At 37.3% G+C, this 12,467-nt stretch overlaps 1 protein-coding gene across 1 annotated transcript in view; it reads left to right on the top strand.

Moving 5' to 3' along the window:
- The window catches only part of LOC6038154 (protein tipE), a 29,944-nt gene extending 18,086 nt beyond the window's left edge, over positions 1-11,858 (top strand). The window contains exons 2-3 of the mRNA XM_038265633.1: positions 10,977-11,052; positions 11,141-11,858. Coding sequence (XP_038121561.1) covers positions 10,977-11,046 — 70 coding nt within the window. The 3' untranslated portion in view covers positions 11,047-11,052; positions 11,141-11,858. The remainder of the gene's footprint in view (positions 1-10,976; positions 11,053-11,140) is intronic.
- Positions 11,859-12,467: the final 609 nt, after the last annotated feature.

The following is a 12,467-nucleotide window of genomic DNA, read 5'->3' as shown; positions in this document are numbered from 1 at the left end:
ACAGACAGCAACAACAAGGACGTCGACGTCGATGCGATGATGGCGCTTGTCCTGCTTTTTGTGCAGTTGCAGTCTGGCTGAAACTGAAATTGCCTACGGCGCGGGGGCCTCAACCGACGGACGGCCTTTTGTTGGAAATTACACTGCAGTTTGCTGCAAAATGGGGAGCCACCATGGCCGGTTACTGTGCGGGGGCCGTAATTTGATGCAGTTTTCGAGAGAGGGCCTTAGGCGATGCTGGAATTTAATTCAAAAGTGTGTTGTGTTCGTGTAGGCGCTTTCGTCGTTCCCAGCACTGATACCGAAGCGTCGAAGGAATAAACAACCCTCAATGGTCTTTCGGTAGCTGGCCGGTACAAGTGGGTCAAGAGCTGTGGGTTAAACCTTCCAACATGAAGCGTTATTTTCCAATGTTAGTACTGATTTTAAATTTAGCATATTATAAAAATAGAGAATTTTGTGCTTGCGCAATACTTTGAAAATTTGAAAATATCTTAACATTTTTTTTATTAGGTCCTATAAACATATGACACACAATAGCTTTAAGGATCTTTTAAAAAACTGTAGATATATATTTTCTAACAAATAACTTTTTGTGTGGTGCCAAAAATTGCCATTTTGTCGATTTTCACAAAATAATATGGCCTATTCTACCACGTAATATAATTACATTTTGCCTATCTATTTTTTACGTTTTACAGTCACTTTTACAATTTTTTGCTTGTTTTTCACATTTTCTGCTATAGAATGGCACCATCATCATTTAAATTGTAAATTAAATTGAATGGCACCATCATCATTTAAAACTGGTTGAAAAATGGATTTTTGGCGATTTTTCAGATCGAAGTCCGTCTAAAGGCGGGGTATGTAGATATGTAAGGTAAGGCGGATTTTCAAGCTGTCAAAATAGTTAGTTAGCCCGAAACCCGGATTTTATATGGAGATTTTCAGAAAAGTGAAAATTTTACCATTTTCCGGGCAATTTTCACCGATTTTTTTTCTGTGGGATTGTTAAGCATGCCAAACTGAACCGAAACACACTTTTAAAACACGCATATTTGAAAAAAATAAATAAATTCAACTAAACACGTTTTTCGGGCAGCTGCCAAATTTGTATGGAAAATAATATAGACAATAGGATGTAACAAAAATGACTTTTTGGCGGGCATTGAGGGGTTGTTCCAAATCCCAAGTATGAGCTTGATTGGACGTAACAGGAGCTGGTGCTCCAACCTTCAATTTTAGATGGGATTTAACCCGTAAAAAGGTCGCAAATCACAACACATTCATTCAATTAATTCACTCTCGCTTTCATTCATAAAACAACATAGAACGTGCTCACCCGAGTTCAGAACAAAGAAGCTCATTGTTGTCCGGTGTCACCAAGCGCAGCATTGGTGTCGTCGAACCAAACTGAGTTCGACAGGTAAGCATCGACCAGTTCTCCTTCTTTCATGTTGGGGGAATCTAATGGCCTATCTACAATCACTTTACTTAGAATAGTTAAGTTGCGTAGAACAGATAAATTGCTTAGAAATAGTACGTAACTTACTGTCGTCATCTACAATCAACTTAGCAAACTTGCTGGGCTGTTATACGTTGCTATGCAGTTGTTTGTTTACCTTTGATATAGAAACGTCAACTTGCCGTAGGTTTTGAAATTTTCCAAACCATACGTCAAGTCACCAATTTGCTTACTTTATCATTGTGGAAGATCAGATTCCTTTGCATGGATTCAAATTCCTACGCTAAGTACAATTTTCTAAGTAAAGTGATTGTAGATAGGCCATAAGGCCGATTTTCTTCCGTACACACAAGCACCCGCGAAAAACTTTTTGCCATCGAAGTAGGCCGCAAGAATCGACGCGAAACTAATTCTTCAAAACTAAGCTCCTTGAACTGTCATAATCTTCTTGTTTCACCATTTCCAACAACCACGACACAGTGTTTAAATTTTACGTTAAAAATCCAATAAACTGGTCACACTGTCAATTTGAGCGAGATGTTCGCGATGCATCTCTCTTCCACACAAATTCTGACAAGCCCGTTTTAATGTTTTACCTAGAATAAACAAAAACGAAAGCACGCAATGTAAACAATAGCAAACACGTTTTGTTTGGCTGACCATCCTGTGCATTGTCCCGAAGTTTGGTTAAAGTTGATTGCTGGAGTCACGAGTTATAATTACAGATGTTTACGGTATTTTCGATTTCACTGAGTTCTTTTCAAACACGTTTCCAAGCAAAATGATCATCGTTCGGTCAAAACGTTCATCGTTTGTGCAAAACAAGAGAGAATTGAGACAAAAATTTCCATTTCCGGTGTCTTTTCGCTCAATTCTCTCCCGTTAGCGTCGAATTCCTTCATTTTCTTGACATTCGCGTCCCATTTTTTGCTCCCTTATTCCTGTTTGTGACTTTTTACATGCATTGGAGTTCATCGCTCATGAAAGTGAGTTCATTGTAAGTGCTCGTTTGAAACATGGGGGAAGGTGGGGCAAGACGACCATATGGGGCAAGAGGAACAATCGCTCGTACGGCCGTAATTTTTACAATTTTGATTATTTCCAGTATGAGGAATTGTTGCTAACAATGCAATTAGCTTATTCTACTACCACATAACCGCCAATACGACGTAAACGCCACGGAGCATAAGATTTAATGAAGTTTTTTTCAAACCCTTTGTTTTCTTATAATATTTGGAAAGTACAAAATAATGCTTAGGGTTCGTTTTAAGGCTCATTTTATCAAAATGCATTTTTTCCTAGATCAGTAGTGTCCCTACCAATGACTTGCACCTATTTTAAAGTATGATTTAACTTTTGGTTATTTTTGTTGAGAGTTTAAAAAAAATCTTGTTCAGGTGGGGCAAGTGTACCATATGAATTTTTAGTAGGGAAAAAAATACGAATTGCTGCAACAACATATTTTATTGGAAAATAAATACATAAACGTTCTTAAAAACTGGTAAACAATTGTTAAAAAATTGTCCATGCAAAATATAGTGATATTATGAAAATTTCCCTTTTTTCATCAAAGTAATATTTTTTTTCGTAAAAGCGATCAAATTTTTAGTAACATACTATTATTTAATCTAAAAATGAAAGAAATGTTTCAAATACATCCTAATCTGATGTACCTAAGTGATAACAGTTCAATTGTTAGCAAATTAACATGTTTTTTCATGCATTGTTCCTCTTGCCCCAACGGGTTGTTCGTCTTGCCCCACTTGTTGAGTAGAACGTACGGAAAATCATTTTTTTTTAATCATTTTTTTGCATTAAAAACAGGATTTTTTTAAAACTTGTTCTATCAAAGTCTTAGTCAAGACCTGAAATAAGATGATAATTAAAAAATCCGACAGATTTTTAACGTTTTTGATGGGTTACAACGATCATTTCCTTAGCTTGTTACACTTGCCCCACTTTCCCCTACCAATGAAATCGAGAATAGTCTAACTTGTACGTGCGTCAAACGCGTTCTGCCCTGAAATCCCTTTGTCCAGTTGTTGCACTTACATCAATTTTCAGGAAGTGACAAGATAGCACGACAAGATTTAAACTTCTTTCATATGAAGAGCGACAACATTGCACGGAGTTTTTTTTTGGATTTTATTGAATATCTCAGGATTGAAATCGAATTCTAGGGATCTGTGAAGGTCAAAAGGTGAGGCATTGTTAGCTGCACAAAATGGCGTTCTTAACTCAATTTGGCCCAAAATGCACGTGTGACAAGTTAGCACGACGTTGATGATATGAGAAGATGACATGTTTTATCTCTACGGATTAATTTACTCTTTGAGTGTTAATCTTAAGATGGCCGACTGCTTAGCGTTCCAGACCACCAATCCATTGGTTTGAGTTCAAAACCCACCTGATTTCCTTTCGTTTTTATTTGTATTCAAAATTCAAATAAATTATTCCAGATTTCTTAAGGCACCAACCGGGATTTGATTTGATGGGAAAATAAAAATTCTGGTTTTTGAGTAATTCTAGGGAATATACTATGTTTTATAAGTTGAAAACTCCTTGTACCCTTTAAAAAGTGTTTTTTAAATGAAAAAGCCAAATTGTATTAAAAAAAAACAACTGCAAATGCGTTTCATGTACCTATTTTCATTACATTTGAATACACAACCAACACGAGATAAGCGACATTGTTGCAATAGCATTGGAGCATTAATTCGCCGGATATCGCCAGAGCTGGAAAATGTTCCAATGAGTCCCATTTATCAGGCACCGATAACAGATGGGGAAACGAATTTAACTGGGAAATGCTGTTGGCATTGTTGTCACATTAGGTGCATCGGCATAAAAGTGTCACATTCACTGGAACCAGGTCAGCTGTGTTAAGTGCACAAAGGAGATTACGATAAAATCTACTTAATGTTCCATTTATTTCAAATTTCATGCCATTAAATTTGGTCCAGGGTGTGTTGTGTAATTTAATCAACTGTACCGAACAATAACTGAATGAATCGTTTGAATTTTAAATGTGCGAAACATGTTGGCAATATTTTCCACATTAAATTCGAAATCAATGCGGAATCGTTTTTCGATAAAGAAGCAGATGTGTCATACGGTCGCCATTACCGGTTTAATCGACGTTATAAATTCCCATCATTTAATCTTCATTAGGGACTCTTAAATTTTCCCAACCCCAGGTTCGTCTCAGAAATCGTGCCCCAAATGCAGATGTTTCCCTCGTTCCTCCCACCCCGTTGAGATCCCTTCTTATCGTGAGGGGGAGGGGATGTTTTTTGGGCGATTCACCCCTCAATACTCCCCTCCCCATCTGCCCCCTTAAACGACCGATCGCGTGTCGTCCCCGTTGCCACGTGCCGTTATCATATTTCTTGTGTCGGTCGTGCCACCAGCCAGCCAGCAGTCGCTTCTTCCTGGTTGCTTATCGGGTGGCAGCTTCTTTCCGCCGGACAACCACCCGACCGACCCACCCTGGAGGAGCGCGGCTCTAATCGGGACGCGAGGGTAAATGTTTTTCCCGCGCTTTTCCATAACTCTTCATCGTAAAATTGATGAGAAAACATTTGCCACTCTTCACAGCGCGCCCCAGCAGTGATGCCAGGATAATTATCGGATGGGTCGGGGGAAAAGTAATGAATTCATATTGAAGTGTAAAAAAACCTTCTTTTTAGTATAATTTTTGCTAAATTTATGTGTAAAAAGTGTAACTACTCATGAAGTGATGTAAATTTACTTTTTTTGTGTACATTGTCTAATAAAATCTTCAACAACATCATACTACAATGTCACATTCCGTATAACAGCCCGTAGTGTCAATATAAAAGCGATACATCTTCTTTTAGCAATTTGTGCGTCCTTCTGCTGGTCTGGCCTTCTTCACATTCAACACTTTTCCGAGCAATTCTCGGAAGCATACGTTCTTGATGCTCTCCAAAAGTGTCGTTCATCGTTGGACACCGTCAGCATATTGAAAAGTAACCAGCAGACGTGCACGACGCTCTCCCATAGAGCCCCTTTTCCCGTTATTTTCCACGAAAAGAAAACTGCTGCTGCCTCTGGTGGGGTGCTTGCAAACAATTTGGTGTTTATGGATGCGAATATTACACCATCCACACACCACCGCGCACCACCACCGGAATCACTAATGAACTTTGGCCCTTTCGAATTGAGCCATGGAAAGAGAGAAAAAAATAAAACAAAACAAACGGATGCTGGGATCCCACCGGAACCGGCATCCGAAGTAATTTGGTGGAGACCAGCTGGAGAACACTTGTCGCTGCTGACTTTAAATTATTCCAAACGCTTACACGAACGTTCTGTACGCGGAACTGTGAATTTCATGCCGAACCAAACGAAATCATTCGCTCTACAACCCTCAAGTCTGGGTTGTCTCTATTGCAAGATTTCTTTGAAAATCGAACGAAGTTGACTTTATAGCTGTCGGCCACCATTGCTAGTACCAACCACTAGTGTCTTCCTTTTTATCTACAAGGACTTCGCCGCCCTGGGCTCCTAAGTGTATGGAAGTATGGCACGGAGCGACGGCGTCGAATACCCATATTTACATAAAGAATTGATTCACACGGTCGAGACTAGATTTCTTGCAAGATTTCTACTCGAACCTATAGGCTTCCGAAGGTTTTGGAGAGGAGCATCCAAACCTCTTTTTACACCAAGTTCCCTTCCAGTCCGGGATTCGAACTGACAACCTTTGGATTGCGAGTCCAAATGCTGACCAGCGACTCCACCGAAACAAGTTTGGTCTAGTACTTTTTTTCTGCACCTTGGATGAAACTTAGAAAATGATGGTGTAGAAACTTACAATTTTTGTTTGTTTTTATTGCTAGTGGCTGCTCCAAATCTGTCACAATCAAGTTAATGGTTTTAATTACACGAAATAAGTTGGGCAAAGTTCATTGTTATTGAATCTTTAAAGCCATGCTTATCCCCTAAATCAGGCCTGCCCAACCTTTTTGGCTCAATTTTCACATTTTTTTTTCATTTTTGACCGTCAAAATTGCAAATGTCAAAAAAAAAATCATAGTTTATTTGATGGAATCGGTTCTCAGATGACCAGTGACATAATTTTCGTAAAAGTTTGAAAAAATATTGTTACAGGTCGTTTTTACCTACATTTTTCGTCAAAAATCAATACGGCCCCCGGGCCGGACCAGTTTTACACTTAAATCTTACATAAAAATGAATCACAAAAATATTTTTCCAAACTTTGGGCAAAATTATGTTCACTGGTCATCTGAAAACCCATTCAATCAAATAAACCGTGAGAAAAATGAGTCATTGTTTTTTTGACAATCAAAAATGTCTTTTTGTTATTTTCAAGCAAAAAAATAATTTACAAGACATTTTTTTTTCGATGGATCAACTATGGTCCCCTTGGAACAAGCTGTCAAGTAGGACCTTTTCTGTCAAGAAGGGCCGTGAAGTTAATTTTTAAAAATTGAATTAAAATCCATTTAAAACTCTTTGTGTTCATACAAAGGGTCATTGTACTCAGAAAAATAAGCTTTGTCACTGTAAACAATAATATCAGCAATCTAAGCTTCATTTCAGGACCCATTTGAGCCAAAAAGGTTGGGCAGGCCGTCCCTAAATGTTTGAGCTTTATGTTATATATTTTGCATTTCTCACTGAGGTAAGGCTATAGTCCTGCTCTAAAAATGTACTTTTCACATTAAGCTCGTAGAGCCACCTTTACGTATATCTATCGACTCAGAATCTAAAACTGAACTAATGTGTGTCACTCAGTTTACTCAGCACTGGCAGAATAGATTAAGGTCAAACTGATCGCATTTGACTCGGTTTAGGGTCCCATGGATCCAGTTATATCAAAATTTAAGTTTCGATGAGTAGTTTAAAAGTTATGTATTCGCATATATTATATTAGGTAAATGACCTGAAATCGTACTTAATAACATCATGTTATATATCGTTGGATAGGTAATTGAAACCTTCCAAACGAATCCAAAAAATCGGAAATCTGGCAACCCTGACTCAAGTTATGACCACTCATATACTTTTCCAAAGCCGGATCTTACTCATCCGTACGACAACTATGTCCAGATTCATGATCCGACCTATCGTTGGATATGTTATTAAAAGGTCTTCCAAACAAGTCCAAAATATCGAAGATCTGGCAACGCTTTATCAATTTATGACCACTTAAGTGTTATTTGTGTACTTTTCTGAAGTCACTTATCTGTGTACAAATTATGTCTGGATCCATAAACCGATCTATCTTTTGATAGGTAATCAAAAACCTTTCAAATGAGTCCAAAAGATCGAAAATCTGGCCACCCTGTTTCAAGTTATTAAAACTCAAGTGATAATAAGATACTATTCTGAAGCCGGATCTCAAATATCTGGACGAAAACTGTGCCCAGATCCATGATCCGAACTAGGGTTCGTGTCTGAAACACGTGGCCCTTAAATTTTTAGTTTTCACCCCCGCGTGGCTTTTTCTCTGATGATATTTCAAAAAAGCGTCCACATAGTATATGGATGGTCCTTTTCCCTGGTAGCCCATAAAAGCAATGGAAAAGGGCAACATTTTTCGTCAAACAAGCTCTGTACCTAGAAAAGGGATTTTATGATCGATTTGGAGTCTTCGACAAAGTTGTAGGTCATGCCTAGAACTTTTCGGGAAATGTTAGTACACGGACAAAAATATTTTTTTGTATAACTTTTATTTACTACCAATTAATACGTATTTTATAATTTAAAAAAATATATATGTTTTATGGGACCAAAGAGAGGAGATATTTATTTTTTGAGAAGGAAAACGTGGCTTTTGAAAAATATCGAAAATGGGGACAAAAAAATCAATTTAAAATAATTTTTGAAAGCAAAATTGAATTGGCAGTCGAAACACTTTGCATGTTTTTTTTATTAAAATTAACCGTTTTCAAATCCCCCTGAAAAAAAAATAATTTCAAAAACCTGAGGAAGTGTCCTACAATTTTCTCTCTGGCACTTTGAAAATCGGGCAATTAGTTTTTGAGATACAGCCTCACAAAAAATTGAATCGATGAAATTGATGTTTTCTAATTGTTTTAATTGAGCAGTTCACTCAGACCTTCGTTTTTTTGTATTTTTTAATCCGACTGAAACTTTTTTGGTGCCTTCGGTATGCCCAAAGAAGCCATTTTGCATCATTAGTTTGTCCATATAATTTTCCATACAAATTTGGCAGCTGTCCATACAAAAATTATGTATGGAAATTCAAAAATCTGTATCTTTTGAAAAAATTTTTTGATCGATTTGGTGTCTTCGGCAAAGTTGTAGGTATGGATAAGGAATACACGGAAAAAAATGATAAACGGTAAATAATTTTGGTGATTTTTTATTTATCTTTTTGTCACTAAAACTTGATTTGCAAAAAAAAAACACTGTTTTTTTCATTTTTTGATATGTTTAAGAGGACATCAAATGCCAACTTTTCAGAAATTTCTAGGTTGTGCAAAAAATCTTTGACCGAGTTATGAATTTTTGAATCAATACAGATTTTTTCAAAAAATCGAAATATCGGTCGCAAACATGATTCAACTTCATTTCTCGATGTAATATCGAATTTGCAATCAAAAATTACTGTAGTGAAATCATGATAATGTGCACCGTTTTCAAGTTAAAGCCATTTTTAGGTAACTTTTTTGATAATAGTCAAAGCTTTCATTTTTTAAATTAGTGCACGTGTTTGACCACTTTTGAAAAAAAAAATATTTTTGAAGAGCTGAGAAAATTCTCTATATTCTGCTTTTTTGAACTTTGTTGATACGACCCTAAGTTGCTGAGATATTGTCATGCAAAGGTTTATAAAAGGAAAATTGATGTTTTCCAAGTCTCACCGAAAAAACCCAGCGTTTTCTAATGTCGATATCTCAGCAATTAATGGTCCGTAAAATTTTTCGATCTTTTCGAAAAAATATTTTGAAATTTTTTAAACCAAGACTTACATTTTAAAAGGGCGTAGTATTGAATATTTGGCACTTTTGAAATGTCAGTCAAGATTTTTTTTCAGTGTAGTCCTTAACGTGAAGACTTTCATCATTGTCATGATTTTTCCTTCAAATTTATAAATTTTGCGTCGCTTTCAATATTTTGACAAAATATCTTCAACAAGTTGTTCAGAATAGTGCCCTACACATGCTGATTCCTTTTGGTAACGATTATCCCACTGCCCATATTTGAAAATTCGGCTATTATGCCAAATCAAGTATTCCGAGAAAAACGCGTTTTAGTGTTTGTCACAAAATCTCCGTCAAGGCAATTTCCCATAAGAGTGGCATATTAGCCGTTTGGTTTTTCGCATCGGCAGCTTAGTCTAAACATTATTTTAGTGAAATTCAAGATTCAGAAGATGCGTTGGAACATCCTCTACCACCCTGTACTAATATCTCGTTTTTGCCAAAAGTGGATATTAGCCGTTTTTTCAATGGTGGGCAGCCCATTCCTCGTTATGTTATTGAAATCGTCATTAATCAATGATTGCCAACTAGGATGTCAATGACTGTGCCACAAAAGTATATACATTTTGAAGCACCGTTGATTTAGATCAAAAATTCCTTCAGTCACTTCAAGAAGGCAACAACCGGCACATGCTGATTCCTTTTGGTGCTGAAATTCGTAAAATTGAATTTAATACACAATTTTTTATAGTGATGATTAATTTTCTTTAAAAATGATCACCTTAACCATACCTACAACTTTTCCGAAGACACCAAATCGATCAAAAAATTCCTTCAAAAGATACAGATTTTTGAGTTTTCATACATCGTTTTTGTATGGACAGCTGCCAAATTTGTATGGAAAACTATATGGACAAACTAATGATGCAAAAGGGCTTTTTTGGGCATACCGAAGGTACCAAAAAAGTTTCAGCCGGATAAAAAAATAAAAAAATTAAAATTCTAAAAAAAGACCGATTTTGTAGAGCTCAATTGTAACTGTCCACTGGTGATATCTCGGAAACGATTGGTCTGATTTGAAATTCTTGCGAGGTAATGTAGGAATGTAGGAAAATACGTATTTTGGGAATTTAACATTTGATGAATAATAGTTAAAAAAAATAACCTACAACTTTGCCGAAGACACCAAATTGATTAGAAAATCTTCTTTTGACATGGGGAATGCATAGTTTCATCCAAATTCAAAATTGTTTTTTTTTTGTAAATACTGCGAAATTGTAGAGAACTACAATTACTACTCCACAACTTTGTGCAAGATCGGAAATTTTGTTCTCAAGGCACAGAGTTTAAATTTAAGGTCGAAAGAAGTAGACAAATGGTCGAAAGTTAGAAAATGAGAAAAAATCTTCGTTCGAACATATTCAATTATAATATCAAAATATATTTCTACTCGGAATTTTCTACAAAAACAAAAATATTTTCCAACGGTGGAAAACACTCAAAAAAAAAAAGGTTAAATCAATCTTGAAGTCCATTTTAATTTGATCTCTTTCTTCTCCCCTCATTCCCAGCGATTCGTCGATATCGACCCGGGTGGACATGCTGACGCCCGCGATCGAAGTGTACAAGCCACCCCTCTGACACAAGGTAGGTCGTAAATCGATAAATTCTGACTAATGCCAAAGAACCAAAAGAAAATGTCAAAATTTCTTGCTTCTCCCCCCTCTGACCCAAGGACGACACCCTGGAGAGCAACCTCGGCAATCCGTCGACCAGTAGCGATCTATGACGAGGTGGCGGTTGCATTGCGCTGTTGCTACTGCTGCTGCGGAAGCTGGCGAGGGTGGCAGCTTGCACGTAAGTCTGTTTTTTTTTTCTAACGACGACGCCAAGGCCAGTGTCCATCGCAGGACGATGAAGCTGGACGGTCACGACGACGATGACGGATGAGTCTCGTGGTGGCGTTACAGAACGATAAAGTCCCGGTTTAATGTGACTAGCGTGGAACAGCTTTTTTTGCTGTTGTCGACGACGAGACGAAAAAAAAACCGTGCAAACAACTGCACCATCTAGACCACCCTCCAATAGTGCACATACCAAACGGTGGTGCAAATCAAAACACGCCGGAAGCAGTCGTTAAAACCGGAAGAGCGTCGTCATCGTCGTGTTGTGCAAGGCTGAACTGATAGCAAAGAGAGAAAGCAACAGTCGCGAACAACAGCCATAAAACAAACTGAAGAAACTGTCTCTTTTGGGTGTCAAATTAAGCAGCAAATCGATCTAATAGGATTAAAACCAATTACGTAGAGAAGAATAGAGGAAACAAAAAAGTACTATTAAAAAATCAAGAAAATTCTATATACACCGACAGAGCGGGTTGAGCGCGGACGAAGAACGTGGAGAAATAAATCCGTAGCAAATAACGGTAACACTAAGATAAAGAGGAAGAAGAAGAAAAAAACTGTAGCTTAAGTAGGATTAAACAAGGTAAACTTTTAGTGTGTAGCCAACGACGAGAGACAGAATCTGCGCTGACTACCAAATCTGTCACTAAATGGAATAACACAGCAAATGTATAAACCCCAGCGTTTTTTTTTTCTTTGCCTCGCTAAAAGATACAGGTAAAGAGGAAAAAAGTACCATTTTACACCAAAGCAAAAAAAAAGAAGAAAAGAAAAAAGTGTGTGCGTGTGTATCCTTAGGAAGGAGCAATCGAATTTTTCCAAAACGGTGTCCCCAAACGGACGTTGAAATTCAAGACAGCAATAATTACTCGAAATTCGAACCCCTCCCCGGACACGAGGGAACGGGGGGGTGCCACCCTAGTGTAATTTGGAGTGCATGTTTTTGGTTTTCTCGAAATTTTAGGTTCGTACCTTTTTTTTTGTTTTGCTGAACGTGAAGTTCCAACTATTCTTAGTTTGAAAAAAATAAAGCGAGGACGATGCAATTAAAAGCCTTTAACTAGTAAAACTGCCAAAAACCATCAACAAAAACGCGAAACGAAACACTCTTTCTCTCTCTAATACCATCAAACACACACACACGTAGGCACACCCCTC

This window comes from Culex quinquefasciatus, chromosome 3 (genome assembly GCF_015732765.1).
Source record: "Culex quinquefasciatus strain JHB chromosome 3, VPISU_Cqui_1.0_pri_paternal, whole genome shotgun sequence".
In the NCBI taxonomy this organism is placed as follows: Eukaryota; Metazoa; Arthropoda; class Insecta; order Diptera; family Culicidae; genus Culex; species Culex quinquefasciatus.
The sequence above is the reverse complement of the archived record's forward strand: the minus strand, read 5'-3'. Positions and strand labels throughout refer to the sequence as shown.